This window comes from Channa argus, chromosome 11, assembly GCF_033026475.1.
Source record: "Channa argus isolate prfri chromosome 11, Channa argus male v1.0, whole genome shotgun sequence".
NCBI classification, from domain to species: Eukaryota; Metazoa; Chordata; class Actinopteri; order Anabantiformes; family Channidae; genus Channa; species Channa argus.
The window spans coordinates 3,902,481-3,922,389 of NC_090207.1; the positions used below are offsets into that span (position 1 = coordinate 3,902,481).

A 19,909-nucleotide genomic window follows, 5' to 3' on the forward strand; every position below is an offset into this window, starting at 1 on the left:
TTGTTTTGGGTGGAGCTTCTTCTGCTGCGTACAGTATAGAATGTGACGTATCCTGAGGCGCTGCAACCGATCAGCTCCAGCCAGTTCGAGGGGAAAATTGACGAAGAAAGGGGAGGAGAGAAAGATCACGTCGGAGGTATATAAGCCAACCAATCGGTGCTCAGTTCGGGGTTTGAATTATGAATAAAACCTTTAGCAGACCATTGATTTATAATGGCCGTTTTCTGATCATCGCGGAAAAAAAACAGAAAAACATGGGGGAGATGAATTCTCTGATTACAAGGTCTGTGTGGGATCCTAGTCGGCTCAAAATGTATTTGCTTTCTGTCAAATCCAATATTGCGCCAGGCCATTGTCATCGCTAGAGAATGATGTCATTTTACACATGCTTGCTTGCACACTGGATTTTATAATATGTACACATCACTTGATGTGGGGGATTTTCTTCGGGACATAAATCCAATCAGAGGACAGATTAGAGCCAGCCCCTCTGGTTGTTGCTACGGACCGTGGCGACGCATATTTGTCATACGCATATTTGTGTTTGAAATGAGGATGCTGGCCAATTTGAATGCGATGCAAAAAGGCCAGTGTGTAATCACTGCTTGTGGTTCAGTGTCTTTACCGAAATGCTACACTTGGGTCCAGCCGTGGTTCACGGAGTAAAACCCATTTAACCTGATCTTTCCCAGTGTGACTCTGGAGTAGCTCCGACTCTTTGCAGGCATCTGTTCCGGACTAAAAACAAATAGGCATGCAGTAGGCCTCATGTCGTACCATTGTGCCCTGGCCTCAGAAGTATTATTCTCTCTGGAAAACATGCCCAGCCCCAGGGAAAAAAGGCCCTTGTCTGTTGTCTGGACTTAAATCCTCTTGTTTGGTCAGATGGGCGCTGCAGGGACTGAGAGAACATCCTCCTGGTTACATGTGTGTCCGCCGCAGAGTTATTTGACCTCTGCTCGTTTTGATGGTGTGTGTCTGTGTGTGTGTGTGTGTGTGTTGTCCCCCCCCCACTCTTTTCCAACCAGCATCAAATGTTCTTGCAAAGTGGATTAAAAAGATTACTCAAAAACTTGGTTCTTATACAAATGGGTTTAAATGCCCAGAGTCAGGGAGAATGAGCTACACCTCTTGTGTGCTCAGTTGTGTGCGAACGCATTTCAAATCTCAGAGGAATTTTAAATTCATGCTTCCTGCTTTTATGAGAAGTAAACGCAAGAACCTTAGATTTACAAAGATGTTTATTAGAAAAATGTTTTCCACATTCTGTTATGTTACGGCCTTATTCCAAAATGGATCAAATTCAATATTTCCCTCAGAATTCTACAAACAATACTTCATAATGACAAAGTGAAAGAAGTTTGTTTGAAATCTTTCAAGTGTATTAAAAAAAGTACAAAAGTATTCATGGCACATGGCACATGTACATACGGATTGGACGTGTATACAAAAAAAATAAATAAATAAAAGTATACACCTGTCTGCATAAGGTCCCACAGCCAACAGTGCATGTCAGAGGACAAACCAAGACATGAGGTCCAAGGAATCGTCTGTAGAACCACTGAGACAGGGTTGTATCGACGCACAAATCTGGGGAAGCAAAACTGAACTTTGTCTCCTTCCAGTAAATTTCCCCTTAAGGATGAATGAAGTTGAATATTAAAGGTGCTTCAACATGTTTTTTTTTTTTTTTCATCAGGACACACAGGACAGAAGCTGTTACCAAAGAAACAAATTTGTCTTGCCAACACTTAACATCATGTTTCTTGTACCTTGAAAGCTACAAATGGACTCATCAGCAACAGTTAGTGTAACTTGTTTCATTACCTTGCTGGACGTAGACGTAGACCTCTGGCATCAACAAGACATTTTTGCCCAGAGAACTGCTGCTCACTTCAGGTTGTTTTGACCATCTTTACATGTCTAAAATCACTGAGTTGCTGCCATGTGATTGGCTGATTAGATTAAATTCGTGTCAACGAGAAGTTGAACTGGTACCTAATAATAAAGTGGCCAGTGAGTGTAGGTTGAGCGTTGTGATGTCGTACGTCCTACAGTCGACAGACTGAGATTGTTGTCTGGTGTCCAGAGGAAAAAAATAAATGATATGATTAGAAAAGGTCTGGATATTGATTGGACAAATGTTGGAAATGTCATACTGTTTGTTTGACTTTGGGTCTTTCTGGACAACATGATTAGTTAATCTTCACTGATCTTCTACTGACACACAGTAGAGCATCACATGCACAACCTTAGATGTATAGGTTAATCAGAGATGATGCATTTAGCTGTGTACCACAAACATAAGTCCGTTTTATATCTCAGTCTAGACCCTAAGATGAAATGTTCTTTGATCTGAAGTAGTACATGGAAGTTGACTCGGTCCAGTTACAACAAGAAGAGAAGAAATGTTATTATTGTTACGGGTCTACCTCCTGGTTGTGTTGCACCTTTTAGTAAGCGACCACGCATCTCCTCCGGCCCACGCGTTCATCGCAGGGACGTCTCGTTTACAGCGTTGTGTGCCGTCGCTCACAAGGCGCATGTTTCACGATGTACCAATGAGCAAACGCTGTGTGCAGGTAGTGCTCATGGGGAGCTGGAGAACCACATTGCAATTATTTAAGATGGCCTTTGAGACAAGAATGTCAAAAGACACACACACACACACACACACACACACACACACACACACGACTCAATCCTGTATGAGAGAAAGTGGCTCTTGGGTTTAGTACAGTCTCACTCCAGCTGTTAATCTCTGCTTGCTTGCTCGGCTCACTCATGCTGTTTTACTCCCACTCTGAATACATTTACACATCAAATAAGTGTTTTCCTGATTGCGAGCCATGGTTCCCCACAGGTCTTCATTTCAGGAGGCCGGTTTGCAACTTTAGAATTGGGACCAAAGGTTTTATTTCCTAAGTCAAGATAAATCCTGTTTGGAGTGGGTGCTTCATTAACCGCATGATGAGTTATTCTATAGAGAATTTTAAATCATTTGGTAAATGCTCAAAAAGGAACAGGCCAGATTTCATTAAAAGCAGCACCAAGACTTGTGATCTGATGCAAATCTCGACGAATGTTAGGTAAGTGTAGCTAGATCTTGTGCATCTCTGAATCTGATGTGGGTAGTAGTAGTAGTAGTACTTTCCTACTGTTGTTATATTTAGCATGTTGAAGACTAATCAATTTAAATTCTACTATCTAGTTTTACTAATCACAAATTTGTCTCAAAGGGCCTTTACAGCCTTCAAATCAGAAGGATAAAAAAAAAACAACTCCCTTAAAACCTTTTCAATGGGCTGGAAGGGATCCGTCTTCTGACAGCCGTCGCATTGTCAAGTAGGAATCAGATCTAGGGCCAAAACTCCCTTTGGAGAGTCTTCAGTGGGCCCTGACTCAGCATAAGATTTGTACAAAGCACACATGTGGCCAAGAGATGGACCCGTCCAGGGACTTCTGAACCTCAGGGACCCTAACCAAGATGGTGTCTACAAAGTGCTTGTACCTTCTTCCTATTCGTACAAGACGGCACATTTCCTTTCAGATTCCTCCCCCCCAGCTGGCATTTGTTATTTTCTCATCAGAATTTGCCCGACTCGGCTACCGCAACAAAGTAGCCGAGCTTGAGGAAATGCGGCGCTCTCAGTGGATCCCCCTCGGGGTGTCACTCTGCATTCAGCCCCGGCCCTGTCCGCTGCCTGTGTGCTAGCTGCCCTGCATACTGAACGTCCGACTTTGTGGAAAACAAGCCCTGTGCTCTGTGATCTTCTCGCCCCTTTGAACGATGCTGCACGTACGCTCACACTGAGCATGATGTTTGAACGTACGATTAGAACCGATGTAGCCTTTTCCCCTGTGCTTAGTTTTTTTCAAAAAGGTCAGATGAAGATGGAAGATATTTGTGTAGGATGCATGTCAAGAGTGGGACTAAACAGGCCTTTAGTGGCAGTCACACTAAGCTTTCTGCTGGGCAGTGGGCATTCTTCCTCCATCCCCTGTCCCATGAGCCTCTGCTGCTGGGACAAAGTGTTCTTTGTGTGCTCATGGCTCTTGGCTAGAGCACACAGAGCTTTGAAATTGCGTTTGGACGATGGGATTTTCATTTGTATCCCTCCTTTTCGTTCTTGCTCTCACCCCTCTTTTGCTTTTACTCTGCACCGAGCCTCCCCCCCCCCCCCCCCCCCCCAAACCTCCTCACCCATCCTCCCACCTTTTCTCTTAGCAACTGCTCCGAGTGCGACGGCGTTACATCGACACCAACCCTGTGCTTGTTATCAGCTTGGGGTTTTGCTGGATAGCATTGATGGGTTTTATCAGCTTCCTCAGTAGAATTATGAAAATCTCCACAATTTGAAAGTTAAAAAATATTTTACAGACATAGTTGATGAGGTGAGAGTAGCAAAAAAAAAAAACGTCCATTTCTATTTTCTTCCTTTGGCTTCCCGCTCTATCCTTAAGCATAAAAACATGACATGAAATCTGAAGTTAGCAAAATGTGAATATTAAAAAGCAAAAAAAGTTTCTTGATCTGAAGCCAAAGTGTATTGGACTGTATATCAGACTGAGCTTCACTGCTGTGCTCTACCTGCACGTCTTTCCCTGTTGGTTATTAGAAAGAATCGAGCAGTAGGTTATTTGCTCGAAACCCTTGCTGTGCACCGTTTGCTATTGTTTGCATGTAATTTTGACCATATCGATATTTAAAGCTAGTTCCAACTGTTTACTGTAATCAGCGTAAATCTCTGTATATGCGTGTCAGCTGAACACGGAGGCACATGTAAATTATTCCACCTGAGGTGTTATTAAGCAGGTCGCAGTGACTTAAGCTAGTTGCAGCTTGTGTGTGTGTGTGTGTGTGCCAGCAGACAGTTTATCCTCCACCTAGTAATCTTACAACTGCTTGTCTGGCTCATACTTGCTGCTGTTACTGTGCTGCAGGGAAAAAAGCACAATGAGGCGAAACTTTAAGCCTTCACCTCATGAGTCAGTAGTGTGATAGGTGGTGTGTATGTAAATGTGTGGATTTCACTTTTCATTCACACCTACTGTGCGTAAATAAGTCATTTTACCAATGTTTTAGGTGTTTTTTTACTTTCTACTATAGTTCTACTTGTCTTCATTACAAATTGTGGGTTTTCATTCTGCCAGAGCCTGCTGACCATTTCTAGGGTAAGTTGTCGTGTCCATGGCATTAAATGTTTTTTTTTTTTTTAAACCGTCTAAAGGAGACACTGAATAACAGCCATTTGGGAAACATGGATGTCACATTTTTAAGTTCAGCATCCATTGTCATCTTTGTGTTGCCACCGCATTCGCAAGCTCTCGTGCAGTCAGAACAGGCGGCTTTGTTATTATCTCCACAGACATGTTAACAGAACTTCAGTATTTCGCTGGCGTGATGCTAAGCTTGACCACTACTACATGACCGCAGTCTTATCCGAACTTGTACCTTGGTCAAACCTTAATCCTAAACCTAAAGCCATAACCCTTTAAATCCCTGGGGGGGGGGGAGAGAGAGCAGCCACAGAACATTACAATGTGTTTGAACCAATAACATTTAATAGACACAGAAAAATGAGTCAATCTACTGGGACACGTTTCACAGTAGCTGGTGTTGATATTGTGCAGCATCCGTGTGACAGACACGGCACAGCACACGTCACGCGGATCCTAATAGACCCTTTCGATGCAGATGCAGTATTTTGACGTGTCACGTGTTTAATCTGTTGTCTTCGTAAACCATCGTACACGAGCGTGAGCTTGGGGTTTGTTGTTTAAGTGCTGTCATTCAGAGGGCAGATACTGTTACACTTGTTACAACAAGCCGTGGGGGTGTAGACCCTTTGCAACATGTTTGAATAGCACTAAAAAGTAATTTTTCATTATCGGTCCTATTGAAATCCTGCTTGGTTATGTTTTGTGTTGCTCGCTAAATATTCAAATGAGAAGACAAGGGGAAGGACAGCCAAGCCTCCTCTAAAGAATAGGCCAGTTTGTGAGCCGCTTCCTAATTGTTAATGAGGGGCTCCAGGGTTGTTTGCCAAGGCTGGATGGCCAATGGCAAAGCCCTGTTTGACAGTGAAGTGGGGAGTGGGGGCAGAGCATGAGAAGGGCCTAGCTGTGGGGACACGGTCACTGAGAGGACCCCTAAACCCCATCAGCCCCCTCCTACCTGGGTTCCCGAAGTGCTGTGGCAGGCAGCTGAGAGCGACTGTCACTTCCACCCGAGACTTTAATGAGGCTTTAGCTGCTGCTTTGGGACTGTGGTGAGTTTGTGCTGCTTTGCCCACTGCCGCCCGAGGAGCAAAGCCTGTGTCAGCTGCTTTGAAAGAGTGAAGCTGGGGATAGTTTGAAGTTTTAGAAATGTCCAACAACAATAACCAAGAGGAGAAGGAAGAAAAGGAAGAGTACACAGAGGAGAAAGCAGAGGAGGTCATGGTGAAAATCCCACCACCTCCGCCTCCCCCTGAGGTCACTGTGAAGCCTCCGGCTGAGGAGGGGAAGCTCACGTCCAAACCCTTGCCCAACGGGCACCATTGCCAGCCTATGAACCGCAGTATTTTTCCTCTTTCCACAGTCTCTCCGGCAGCCGAGAGGATTCGTTTCATCCTAGGGGAGGATGACGACGGCCCAGCACCTCCGCAGCTCTTCACAGAGCTGGACGAGCTTCTTTCGGTGGATGGACAGGAGATGGAGTGGAAGGAGACGGCCAGGTAAAGAAATGGGCCTCGGAGCTGGGGGGGGCTTCTTGTCACGGCTTCTGTGTTTGCACCAAATTTCACATTCGATAGGATGTTTAGAAGCCACTGACCCTCACTCTGTCATTTGAATGATATAATAACTGACTATATATAAAGTCCAATTATTTGGGTGTCAAATAGGCACCGCAGAGTCACAAACGTCAGGTACTCGCACTGAAATCAGTTCTTCTAACATGTTGGAGTTGTCTGTGCTCTTCTGTACTTGGGAGCACAGGCAGTTTCACAGCTGCCTCCTGTGTGGCCCACTAGAGGAATGAAATGGGATGAAGATGGGATGATTGTTTATGCATCATTAGCACTGGGTGAGTGAAGCTCTCAGGGGGGAAACTGGATCCCTGGGCTGTTGTTTGAGGCTCTAAATGAGTTGACTTGTTGTCCTAACCTCTGGCCGACTGTTCTGAAGACAGAAGTTACATTTTAGTTCCCTGTTGGTTGAGCTCTTCTTAAGAGCTGTTCTTGTACATTCAGCTTTTCAGTCTACTTTCAAACTACAATGTTTCCATATAATGTATCGAATTAAATTTGGATTTGGTTTTTACTGTCCTCACCTCTTCCAGAGCCACAGACTTCTAAAAACTGTAATTTGTCGAGAAAACAAATACACTGTTGTCCTTGTCGTCTTGCAGAAACCTAGAAAGCTACTAAATTAGGACACATAATTAAATTAGTTTACTACAAAGACAAATAGGATTAGAAGCCGTGTGATGGGAAAGTTCTACTAGAAGCTTTTCTTATGTTCAAAAGAGCAGAATTCCTACTGACGTTTTTAACACTTATTTACAGTGTTACGCCTGTTGTAAGCGACGTGAGAGTCCTGTATTGTTGGCCAGTGTTGACTGAAGAGGTGAGGAGCACCCTCAAAGGACTTGAGATGAGTAAAATATCTCCCAAGTGCTGGGTAGTGTTGGCTGTGTGCCAAGTGCAGTGTCGTCGGCCAAACTGACCCAAGAGGGGGAAAAAAAAAGCCCTGCTGCAAAAAAAAAAAAAAGCTGCTCGGTACCACTTTTGTTCATCAGCCCTCTCATTTTGAAGAGGGGTGGGGGTGATGTGTTAAAATTAAGATGCAAGTACATAACTGCTGACCTGCACAGACGTACTCGCACATACATATGTGCAATTTTGTCTTTTTGTCTCCTTCCTGATTGTAATTGCTTTTTTTTTTTTTTTTATGACCAGCACGTTTAAACTTGTTCCGTAACTGAAATTTTGTCCTATGCATCCAGATGGATCAAGTTCGAGGAGAAGGTGGAGAAAGGCGGTGAACGGTGGAGTAAACCCCACGTGGCAACGCTGTCCTTGCACAGCCTCTTTGAGCTGCGGACTTGCATAGAGAAAGGCACCATCATGCTGGACATGGAAGCTTCCACTCTGTCTCAGGTTGTTGGTAAGTTCGGCCCCTGCAGTTTCTAGACTTGCAAACTTCTTTCCTCCTTAGTCAAAGAAAAACTTATTGAACTTTACACACAGGCCGAATCCTACCAGCCTTTAAAACGAAACACCGCAACCACATAATCAGCAGTGCATTAACTGCTAAGAGTGTGTATATTTGTCTGGTGCCAAACACGAGCAAACGTAAAGATGAAGCCATTCTACGCAATGGTTTGATAATTCGGGGAATATTGTGCGAGTATCTTCAGGCAATTTGTGCACAAAGACATCGATGAAGCGTCTCCCTGCCTGTGATGCAACAACACAATAAATGGTGCATGCAGTGCTGGTTTGCAGTGTTGCGTGCAGGATTATGGATTGATGAGCATCACGCAGGTTTTTCTTCCCTCCTGTCACTTCCATGTCTTTTAAGAGGAACGAATGGGCAGAAATAGTAGTTTTAACAACCATGCAAAACGTCCTACTCTGAGGACAGGCAGGCCTTTGCCCTTGTTCGGAGATGATTATGTGTCCGGCCATCCTATCTCACGCCACCACCCCAAAGTTTTTGTCTGCATGAGGGAGCAGGAGGAAGAGTTAGAATCTGCAGTGAATAATGGGAAGTAATTGACTGTGCTGCATGGACTGTACAGGCCAAGCGGAGCTGGACCTCTTACTCTGAGGGCGGCCAACTTGACTGATGGGCCATTAACAGCACTCGCCCTCCACAAGAAGAGAAACTCCCCGAGGCTGCTTTGTGTCGGCTTCTGACCTTCTTTTTAAAAATAGGCTATTGAGGTACTTCGTGATCCCTCAAACTGTCAAACAGGAGCATTACAGTCTGAGAGGCACTAATTATTACCCACAGGTGTAAGAACTCGATTTTGAAGCTGTTATTGAATAAAGGATGTTGGATAAAATCCACCATCGAACAATTGGAAACATTTGAAGGTATAACGTAAACTGACTTTGACATTATGCAGTTTGGTGTCTTTCATAATCAGTTCCCATTTTGATTGGTCAGAGTCTAAATGCTTCTGAGAACTACGGTGCTTTCAGAAGTAAACTAACTTTTGCATCGGCGTCAAAGGAGCTGATTCAATCAATTTATGTAGAAATACACGGAAATTCCGATGCTGGGCCAAACATTTAATAATTAGTAAATCATTAGAAGTAAAAACAACTTTTTATTAATTTAGTTTTCATGCTCCTGTCTCTCCTCTCTCTTCACCTTCAGAACTGATTGCTGACAACCAGATCGAGCTCGGGCAGCTGAAAGCAGACTTAAAAGACAAAGTGATGTACACGCTGCTGCGGAAGCATCGCCACCAGACCAAGAAGTCTAACCTCCGCTCTCTGGCCGACATCGGAAAGACGGTCTCCAGTGCAAGTAGGCTGTTTTCCAACCAGGAAAACGGTAATACAGCTGCCAGTTTGGTGCAGTCGTTTTATTTATTCATTTATTTTATTCAATAATTTGAGGAGAATAACATCAATGGTTCTACTTTAGATTAAATTAGCTTTACACACCTGCATCATTTGGTGTATTTTTCGTCACCTTTGGTTGAGGTGTACAGTGAGTTGTGAGGGCAGCAAGAGTGTAATGACACACTACTGCCCTCCTCTGCATGAACCTACTAACATACAACTAACTAGTTGTAAACCTGTGTCAGCTTCCTCTCAGTAGATGTCGAAAGACTCATAACTTTCTTAATATTTTGAGTAGTAAAAAGAAACAACCTCATGTCTTTCACTGCAACTGACATTTGTAGGTTTATTTTCCACTAGAGGCCACTAACTGCATTCAGAGGTGCACCGAGAGCCAAAGCTCACTTATGTATTTATTATGTATTTATTATGTATTTAGGTACTGAAGGGTTGTGTTGTTGCATGATTTTATGAGGGGGTTGAGGAAAAAGTCCAAGGCCTGCGTAACTGATAAAACGGACCCAGTGCAGATATGAGCTTGAGAGACGATTCTTTACAGCAGTGAGAATCTCTGAAACTAAATATGTACATTTTGTATTATTCTCACCTTGTTAACTGTCATTTTGAAATATTGTAGCTCGTTTTTACCAGCATGCATGTTTTTAACAGAGTGGTTTTAATCTGAGCAACTGAACGTTTCACTGTATCGAGATTATAATCAGACGTGGACCTTTGGACAGTGCAGCTATTTATTACCTGCTCTATCAGACTCAGGAACTGATTTATGATTTCTCAAATGAAATGCTCCCTCTTGCCATAATACTGATTTTTGGCAAGACTTGAATAGAAATTTGCCTTAAAGAAACTGGAGCCTCTTATCATGATCACAGTACTGAGATAAAGAGGTTCACATATAATCGATGACTGATTAGAACTTTGGAAGGATAAAGTACAGTTACTCATTTATAAAAATACAACTTGTTCCACTTTATCCTCCTCTTCTTTAATGACCTCCATCCTGTTGTCTTATTGTTTCTCTGCACAGCCTGTACAACTGCAGATTAACCATGTTCGGCCTTTTCCAAGTCTTTTAACAGCCTTTTGATTTTGTTCTTCTAGCAAATCTCCTGCTTTGGCTCATTTATCAACTCTCCTGTCATTTCTCTGTGCCATCTTTCTTTCCTCCCCCCTTTTTTTCTTCCTCCTTGGGTTGGATGTGATAACCTGCCGTCGCCGCTGCTGCTGCTGCTGCTGCTACTGCTGCTTACTAAAGCTCGTAGTCCTCTTGAGAACTCTGTAACTTGCCTGTCGGGCCGTAACTCAATGGAGGACTTGCAAAGCCAAGGGAGTACCAGCATGGACTGGCTCAGTAAGTTCCCCTGGACCCAGTCCACGTTCACACTGCAGACCCCACCGACCAGTTCTGGTTGTGTTGCTTCCCTCTCCTCAGGACACAAAAAGCATGAACCTGTTTGTGCTTTTTAGGACGTTTCTTCTGTGTTACAACTGTGTCAGCAACATTACACTGAATCACGTCTAAATCCATCAATGTGACCTTCAGGGGGATTTGAAAACTGCGACTCTGTTTCAATGATCCAGAGCTGGAAAGAAATCTGGTTTCACGTATGAGTGAAAAGAATCAGAACTGGGGTTTTTTATGGTGACATGCAGTTTTAACATAACCACACTGTCATGTACAACCACAATTTCCAAAACGTTGGGAGGTGGGACGTGTAAAATGTAAATAAAAACGATATGCAATCATTCGCAAATGTCGTCAACCCGTATTTTACTCAAAAGAGAACAACATATCAGATATTACAACTGAGCCATTTTTACCAATTAAGGGAAAATATTGGCTCATTTTGAATTTGATGGCAGCATCACATCTCCAAAGTTGGAAGAGGGGCAACAAAAGCCTGGAACAGTAACTGCCACAAATCAAAAACAAATGACGGAGCATTTAATGACTTTGAAGTCGGTTAGTTAGCAACAGCTCAGTCACACGACTGGCTATGAACGGGGCATTTCAGAGGGGCAGAGCTTCTGGAATGTAAAGATGGGCAGAGGTTCACCAGTCTGCGACAAACTGCATCAAAAAACAAACAAAACAATTTCATAAAAATGTCTGTTTCAGCATCAGACATGATGTTTGTTCTGTTGTGAATATAATATGGTTTCAGATTTTCTAATCATTGCATTTTGCTTTTCTTTACATTTACACATCCCAACTTCTTTGGAATTGGGGTTGTAGTATTTTAGAGTATTTAGAGTTTCGAGGTTGGTCATTTTCAAATACTACAGCTTCCTTTGGCCAAGAAGTCATTTAAAAATACCGGCTGCATCATACTGACACGCATGTTATTACCCACACTGCTGTGGTGGCAGAAAGGCAGTGGCATCAGGATTTGCACTCAGTCGGCCGTTCACCTGCTTCAGATGAGGGAAGCAGTTGCTGCAAGATCGTTACTAAGACGCTCGGTTAATAACCACAGTGAAATTATTGCTATAGCGTGAAGATGGATGCACGCAGAACATTTTTAAAATACAGCCTTGAATGAGCCTCAGATCTGTGTGACTATAGATTTTACTGCAAAATTGTAATAGTTTAAATTGGCCTAACAGCCCTTGATACCTGGTTGTGCTCTACAGTCTGTCTGGCTTGATGATGAGCAGTGCTTGAAATTTCTCTGTATCTCTCTGATTTGCGTGAATATCGCCGCTTTCTCTGTTGTTCTCTCTGGTGCTGCATGGAAATCAAACGGTCTCTGCCATCTTCTCTTCCACTCGGTTGTCACAGTCCAGTACATCCGGGTGCAGGTGACGCGGGTCTAACTACTCGCTGTTTTATTTTAACAGATAGTCCCACCACCGCTCACAGGAACCTGACCTCCAGCAGCCTGAACGACATTTCTGACAAACCAGAAAAAGATCAGGTGAGCGAAAACCATCGTTGTCTCATTTTTTAAATGAATTAATTTATTTTAATCTGCTACACTGTTTTGTTTGTACTGGACGCTGCTGCATTGCAAATTGTCTGGTCGGCAAATATGAAGTTAACTGGCTTCTGTTGGTAATGTTCTGTTCTGTTTTCTAAGCCGTTTTACTGTCAATTTAAAATGGACAACAAAACGGGCATCAAATCAACAGTATTGTCGGGTTCAGTTTTTTGTGGTCGGATATGTAATAAAGTCAGTGATTTCTTTCTTCCCACTGAAAACCTCCTAAGTTTGAACTCATTTGTGGGCCAATCAAGTACAGTTTTGGCTCGTTAACAGCTTTTTAAACCAGGCGTTGTTGATGAGAATGTTTGTGTGATTCCCTCACGACATTTACCTGCTATTTTTAAACCGTTTTTTTTTTTTTTTTTTTTTCAATAGTTAGGAGAAATTTCTGTTTAGCACATCTGGAAAGCTTTGAATACTGAAAATCAAAAGGAAAGTGGGGCACTGGACTCCCCAGATACAGGAAAGGACAAGAAGGGTGAGACATTTATTTACCAAGCAGCTCGAAATGACGTTTGTCTTAAGCGAAGGCCTTTGCAAGTACAGCTTGGCCACAGGTGGCACAACAGCAGGCTGGGTGTGTGATGCTATCATGTTTGCCTGGTGTTGTTTCATCCACTATAATGGCTGCAGTGAGGACGATGCTTAGGCCTGAAGTGCTTGTGATAATGATGATGAACCACCGAGAGAGGGAAAACATGATTAATCATTCATTTGAAGTGGAAAGTGCACAACCAAGCAAACCGCCGTGCTCCTCATTATGATACACTGATTATCCGTCACACCCAGAGGAGATGGGAGGTTCTGGTGCACAGTACTAACCAATAACGTGTTGTCATTTGCGATGTGTTTACTGCACTTTCGCTGTTATCACCCACAGCGGTAAATGAAGGAAAATGCATCGAGGGCCAAGTGTAGCAGGTGACGCACCGTAACTGTTCCTCGTTCCTGCCAGAAAGTAAATGTAGTCGGTATAATTTGAGATGCATTTGAAGGTGTTAGGTCAGGCCTGTATTGATAAATATTGTTTGTATTTAATCCCGTCATGTAGTGTTTCACTGTGCTGGATCACTCGGTTTGGGATAACTCGCCATTAAATTCCATAGTTCCCATTTCATTTTCCACTTTGAGTGGATTCATGACTTTAGAAAATGGGATTAGCAGGGAAACAAATGAGATCATAGATCACGTTTTTTGGACAGAGCTGCTGTTGGGGTGTGTGTGTGTGTGTGTGTTTCTTTTTTAAGCACTGTAAGCTTTACTTACTTACTCTACGATAGTGGAATAGTTGCCACCAGTTCACATACTTAAATTCCAGACCACCTCTCTGGACGAAGACAATCGGGTCAGAAGGACCTAGTGAGTCGTACTTTGGGAGTAGAAAAGAGACAAATGGACAGGAAGCATGTGTCCTAAACGGAAACTTTTCAACACCAACTCCACCTATTAAGTGTGTGTGTGTGTGTGTGTGTGTGTGTCCCGAGACACTGGGATCATTTTTCCACACTGACCACATGCCTGAGAATTTGGTGCTTAAGTGTAAGATGAAGAGAGAGGCTGATTCCCACTGTAGGAAATGAGATCATGTTGTCCAAATATTGTTGGTTTGATAGATTAGACCATAGAACGGATTATTTCTCACGCCTGACTTCTTAACGTCAGGACGCACAATACGCAATGTGTGTGTGCAATGTGGGGTGGATGGAGTCTCCTATGATGCTGCTGGCTCACTGACTTGTGACTAGTTTAAGAATCGATTGCTGTTTGCCTCCACGTCCCTTTTGCCACAGGAATCCATCCGATGTCTTTGGTGGTTTGGTTCAGGTCTTTGGTTGATGTGTTTATGGTCCTAGTGGCTTGAAGAACTTCCCAGATTCCACTCAGTTTTTGCCCTAAAACACACGAACATCAAAATGTGCAAAGCCGCTCAGTATCTTGCCGTTTTAAGTTTTCGGGTGTGCAGAGAAACAAAACAGTAACTTCAGTTACAGCTCGTGCCAGCATCATGTGGGTCAGGAACAGATTCAGGTAGGTCAGCGTGCTGTGGATTAGCAGTGTTCGGACACAGGTCAGGGTGTGGACAGATTTAACCTCCAGACTCAATCATTTACAGACAGACTCTTTGCCAAGAAGGCTCAGCAGCCTCTGATTGGATCGCGCCTGCAGAAGGTCACGGCTTTATGGGGATTCTGTTCTCAGAGGTTGATGGCAGTAGTCGTGCCAGAGCGTGATCTGAGTATGGTGAGCACTGTGAACAGTGGTGGAGAGATCACTTAGCTTTATCTTGATTTATCTGGTTCTAGTTACCGCTTGGCTCTTGTCCTTAAAGTTAGTTTATGGCAAAGTTAAACTAATCTTATTGGAAACGGTGCAGAATAATAAACGGTCAGCCTACAGTTTATTCATCAGCCTGGTTCTACAGGAGGTGTGTGTGGTGTATACGAACCACTTTAGGCTGACTGGAGGAAATGTGGGTGTTTGTGATCTAATCCAATTAAAACCCCGGACACACTTACATGTACCATCATCTGAGGCTAGTCATCATCACCGTTCTCTGAACCCTTTTGTCTCTGTAGCAGCAGGCTTTACCACAATGTACAAGAAGCGTAGTTAGACTGATGGGAAAACTCTAGATCCCAGCTCATCACTCGCTGTGTTTTAGTAACTGTGTCCTGCCTGATCTTTGCTGTGTTGAAGTGGCAAAGCTGTTTTTATGCTTCCCATGAATCTTATCGGGACAGTTCTTTTAACTGTTATTACATTATGTAACCAACAAACTGGAACCTCACTGGGCCCAGTGACTTGGCTTCAGTGCAGATTTGTTGCCTACTTTGGCCACATGCTCATTCTTGTGAACAAAGGGCAACTACAGAGCCACGTACTCAAGAACGTGAGGCGCACACAGTAACCATTACTCTAAAAGTACCTTAGCCCACAGAGAAGCCGAAGAGAAGCAGCTTTTTGGGGAACTAAAATGGTTTGGCTAAAGAATCAAAAGGGTCCTTTCATTTAGATCTCGGTGGCATTAGAAAGCTGTAACAAAGCACCTGCTTTCTGCTTGTACTTGGGGAAAGTCACAAGCTGGTAAAACACATGAATGTCAGCGAAGAAAAATGGTTCTGGCTGAGAAAGTTTAATGTCCTCAGAAGGTAAAATGTTGAACCTTTAGAGCTCTGCAGGTGTCCGACCTCCATCCTCATACATCTCATTATCTTGCTGACAGCTACCTTGAAACCATGGCGAGTCCTGGTTTGGTATTTGCACTGCACAGAGCACCTTGATGGTGTGAATCTAACATTTAATGTCTCCGTCTGTTCTTGTCTTTGTACCTGTAGCTGAGGAACAAGTTCATGAAGAAGTTGCCGAGAGACGCAGAAGCCTCCAACGTGCTGGTTGGGGAGGTGGACTTCCTGGACGCGCCGTTTGTGGCGTTTGTTCGTCTGCAGCAAGCTGTGATGCTGGGAGCTCTAACGGAGGTTCCCGTTCCCACAAGGTGGCTTAGATTTATGCCCTTCATATTATAAACAATACTCATGGAGACAGTTGTGGTCTTGTTTTAAAAGCAAGCTTGTTTTCCACATACCTTCAACTGGGCAATTGTGATAAGTGTTAAATCTCACACTTGATGGAATTTAATATCATTAGCCTCACAGGTGTCGAATGGATTGAATTAATTAATAACGGTGTTTACTTGGTTGTGTTCTACCTCCTAATGATTTTTATTTATTTTTTTTGCATTGGTTTTCATAACTTTATGGATCTGACTCTGAATCTTAAACTGGACACAACAAATGTAAAAAAAAAAACAACCCAAAAACTGCATGTTATCTGGTTTTGTGGTGGATTTCTATTCTTCAACTCGAATGCAATGTTTTTGTTCTGTTTGCAGATTTTTATTCATCTTGCTTGGACCCAAAGGCAAAGCCAAGTCTTACCATGAGATTGGCAGAGCGATTGCCACGCTGATGTCTGATGAGGTTAGAGTTTTAATTTTACTTTTACATTTATCACTCGCAGTATTAAAGTCCTACTGTGAGCTGTGAGGAGACGAGCTACCATAACGCTTCCGCTGGAAATGCTGTGATTCAACTCTTCAGGCTGCAGTTTTATGCTGCTGAGCAGACGCTTTTAAAGTGACTTACAAGTGAAGTACGAGGCAGCAAAAATCTAAGTCGAGGAGAAAACATCAAAGCAAAGTCCTAGATTTGAAATGCGTTTGTCTGTCTGTGATCAGGTCTTCCATGACATTGCATATAAAGCCAAGGACAGACAGGACCTGCTGGCCGGTATTGATGAATTCCTGGATGAGGTGATCGTGCTTCCTCCAGGGGAGTGGGATCCTGCCATCAGGATAGAGCCTCCGAAATCCCTCCCCTCTTCTGACAAGAGGTCAGTCCACATTATTAAAAACAAAACCTTTTACTATTACTATTTCATGACAATTAGTCAGCTTACACATTTTACACATCTTTGCATTTTACTTTACTCCCTATGCAGGGGTCACCAACCTGGGGGGCCTGTTCTAAAAATAGCTCACCATAGCCACTTACCAATGAGCTGCATCTAATTTTTATTTAGTTTTTTTTTTTGCTATTCTTTTTTTAAATCACATTTGATAGTTATTGTGAGAAAAAGGTTTGTGACCCCTGGCCTATAGTAATAAACCCTTCCTGTCTTGCCACGATTTACTATATCGGAAATTATTTAAAGGTGCGCAAATCATGGAAGACGGAAGGCAGTTTATACTATTAGAGTAACGTATAAGTAGTGTAAGTGTATACATACTTTTTCTCCATTTGTCTTTGGGGAAAAATATGAATAAAACTTCATTTGCTGCCATTTTCCTGCAGTATTATCTTCCATGACACATAACTTTCAAAAACATTTCAGGTGTTTATAGATTCACAATGGCTTAGGGTGACCCCCTGCTGGGTTACCTGCTTCTCTCACAGCTTTGATCGTCTCGGAAACCAAACGTTCACGGATTTTAAAAGCATGGGGAGTGCGAGTGTGTCTCACATTAAACATGCAGGAAGTGAATGCTGTGTGTGCAGGAACTACGCTATGTCATTAAAGAGCAGTAGTTGCTAAAACCCTGAAATGTGTTGAATCATAAAAGAGCAGCAGTGGGGTTTTTCTCAGTAAAGCAGGGACCTCTCAGCTATTTATGTCAGCACTCATCAATCAAAGGAGAGAGAGCAATAATGTGACGGCGCTTCGGTATTTGAGGTGTTGGAGTCAATGATTAGCATCAGGGCATTTTTATGTGAAAGCTAAAATGTGTTGTGTATTTCAGGAAAAACATGTATTCAGGAGGCGACTCTCAAATGAATGGCGACACGCCTCACGATGGAGGTCACGGAGGAGGGGGACATGCTGTTGGGGACGAGCTGAAGAAGACTGGGAGGTATGAGATTAAAACCCAATATATTTACATGAATGGGAGAGTATGGATCACCATATTTCGGACAACCAACATTGTATAGCCTGAAGTGCAAATATAGGTATTTAAAATTTAATTAAAAATATTAGTCATCGCCGACTGGACAGACGCAAAATGTAAACAGTGTGCACGGGTGGAGTTCACCTGATTACACAGGATGTCCTCCAGGATACAACATCTTTTAATAAACTAGTTGCATGCAGCATGTACGGCAGTTCCTCAGGACTACGTGCCAATACTGTAACCTGATACGTTAGCTGAACGTAGTTTGCCGCATGATGGAAAAAAGAAAAACAGGCCGGCTTCTGTTTCCAGGTTCTGTGGGGGTCTTATACTTGACATCAAAAGAAAAGCGCCTTTTTTCGCCAGTGACTTCACCGACGCATTTAACATTCAGGCCCTGTCGGCCATTTTGTTTATCTACCTGGGAACTGTGACCAACGCCATCACCTTCGGTGGTCTGCTGGGGGATGCAACGGAAAACATGCAGGTCAGAGAGAAAGTTTGGAACATTTTAGACAAATTTTGCAGAGTGTGCACTTTTTTGTTATTGAATGATTTCTGCTGCCCTCCATGAGTGCAGGGCGTGTTGGAGAGTTTTCTGGGCACCGCGATCACTGGAGGGATCTTCTGTCTGCTGGCTGGCCAGCCCCTCACCATCCTTAGCAGTACTGGTCCTGTTCTGGTGTTCGAACGGCTGCTTTTCAACTTCAGCAGGTACTAAACTTTCGGTTGGCCACAAACGCAGTCGTTAATCGCAGATTAGCTTGTTCGTCGTCTGAAGAAATATTAAACGTATCATCACATTTAATTCAAACTAGTGAAACTCAAAGGGGTCCAAACATGCATTTTCCCAAAGTGTTAGGCTTGGTAATGCCGCCTGGGAGTAATAGTCAATACATTCGAATGGAAACAGGGATACAACTTAAAGTATTGTGACTCTTTCCTTCATATTTAAAGCCGTAATCTTTTGAAAAGCAACGCGATGAGCAAGCTTGACATTTGTTGCAAATGGATGTTATTCTCAAAGGCCTGTGTTCGTCATGCAGAGATAATGACATTGACTACATGGAGTTCCGGCTGTGGATCGGCTTGTGGTCAGCGTTCTTCTGCCTGGTGCTCGTGGCCACTGACGCCAGTTTCTTGGTCCAGTACTTCACCCGCTTCACTGAAGAGGGCTTCTCCTCCCTCATCAGCTTCATCTTTATTTACGATGCCTTCAAGAAGATGCTCAAATTAGCTGATCACTACCCCATCAACTCCGACTTTAGGATAGACTACATCACACAGTTTGACTGCCTCTGTATGGCCCCTACTGTTCTAGGTAAAAAGAAAAGAAAACCTTTATTTATTTTTTTATTTTTATTTTTTTGTCACTTTGAGCCATTCTGCTGACGTTGATATGCCAGAATACTGGCACAAAGACAAAGATGGAATTAGTCTTGGCATGTCTATGGTGTTATTTACACGGAGCGTTTCTCGTGTTTGGCTAATCAACTTTGATAGGACACAGCATCCCTCTGTTTTTATCTTCGGTGGAGGTTGGGAGATGAGCTGGTCCAGCCAGGTTCGGACTAGTTGTCCCCTGCTGCTTTCAAAAATACCTGACACACTTAAATGTGCCGCTCCACAAGTGTAGAATATACCCAGGATGAGGAAAACGCATTTAATCAAAAAAAAAAAAAAACAACCTTTAGGGGCATGATCACATGGTACTTTCAGATTATTCCCAACATGCAAAGATGTTCCACTGTAATGTACCGTGTTGTACGAATGAGACTTTGTGTTTTTACAGAAAACAGCACTGTCATTGGTGATTCTTTCGAGGATGTCTGGATCTTGAACAACACTTACAATGTAAGTGTATTTGTATTTTATGTAATGTCATCTGTTTATGT

At 43.1% G+C, this 19,909-nt stretch overlaps 1 protein-coding gene across 7 annotated transcripts in view; it reads left to right on the forward strand.

The window, feature by feature from the left end:
- Positions 1 to 19,909, forward strand: part of slc4a4a (solute carrier family 4 member 4a) — a 39,839-nt gene that overhangs the window by 9,698 nt on the left and 10,232 nt on the right. For 4 of the 7 annotated variants that reach the window (XM_067520876.1, XM_067520877.1, XM_067520880.1 and 1 more), the window contains 13 exons: positions 6,584 to 6,719; positions 7,991 to 8,151; positions 9,373 to 9,552; positions 10,837 to 10,932; positions 12,423 to 12,499; positions 15,904 to 16,061; positions 16,458 to 16,545; positions 16,803 to 16,957; positions 17,865 to 17,975; positions 18,327 to 18,501; positions 18,595 to 18,728; positions 19,061 to 19,335; positions 19,807 to 19,868. In XM_067520876.1, the coding sequence (XP_067376977.1) occupies positions 6,584 to 6,719; positions 7,991 to 8,151; positions 9,373 to 9,552; positions 10,837 to 10,932; positions 12,423 to 12,499; positions 15,904 to 16,061; positions 16,458 to 16,545; positions 16,803 to 16,957; positions 17,865 to 17,975; positions 18,327 to 18,501; positions 18,595 to 18,728; positions 19,061 to 19,335; positions 19,807 to 19,868 (1,808 nt within the window). The remainder of the gene's footprint in view (positions 1 to 6,583; positions 6,720 to 7,990; positions 8,152 to 9,372; positions 9,553 to 10,836; positions 10,933 to 12,422; positions 12,500 to 15,903; positions 16,062 to 16,457; positions 16,546 to 16,802; positions 16,958 to 17,864; positions 17,976 to 18,326; positions 18,502 to 18,594; positions 18,729 to 19,060; positions 19,336 to 19,806; positions 19,869 to 19,909) is intronic. The other 3 variants (XM_067520878.1, XM_067520881.1, XM_067520879.1) reach the window with 2 other exon arrangements.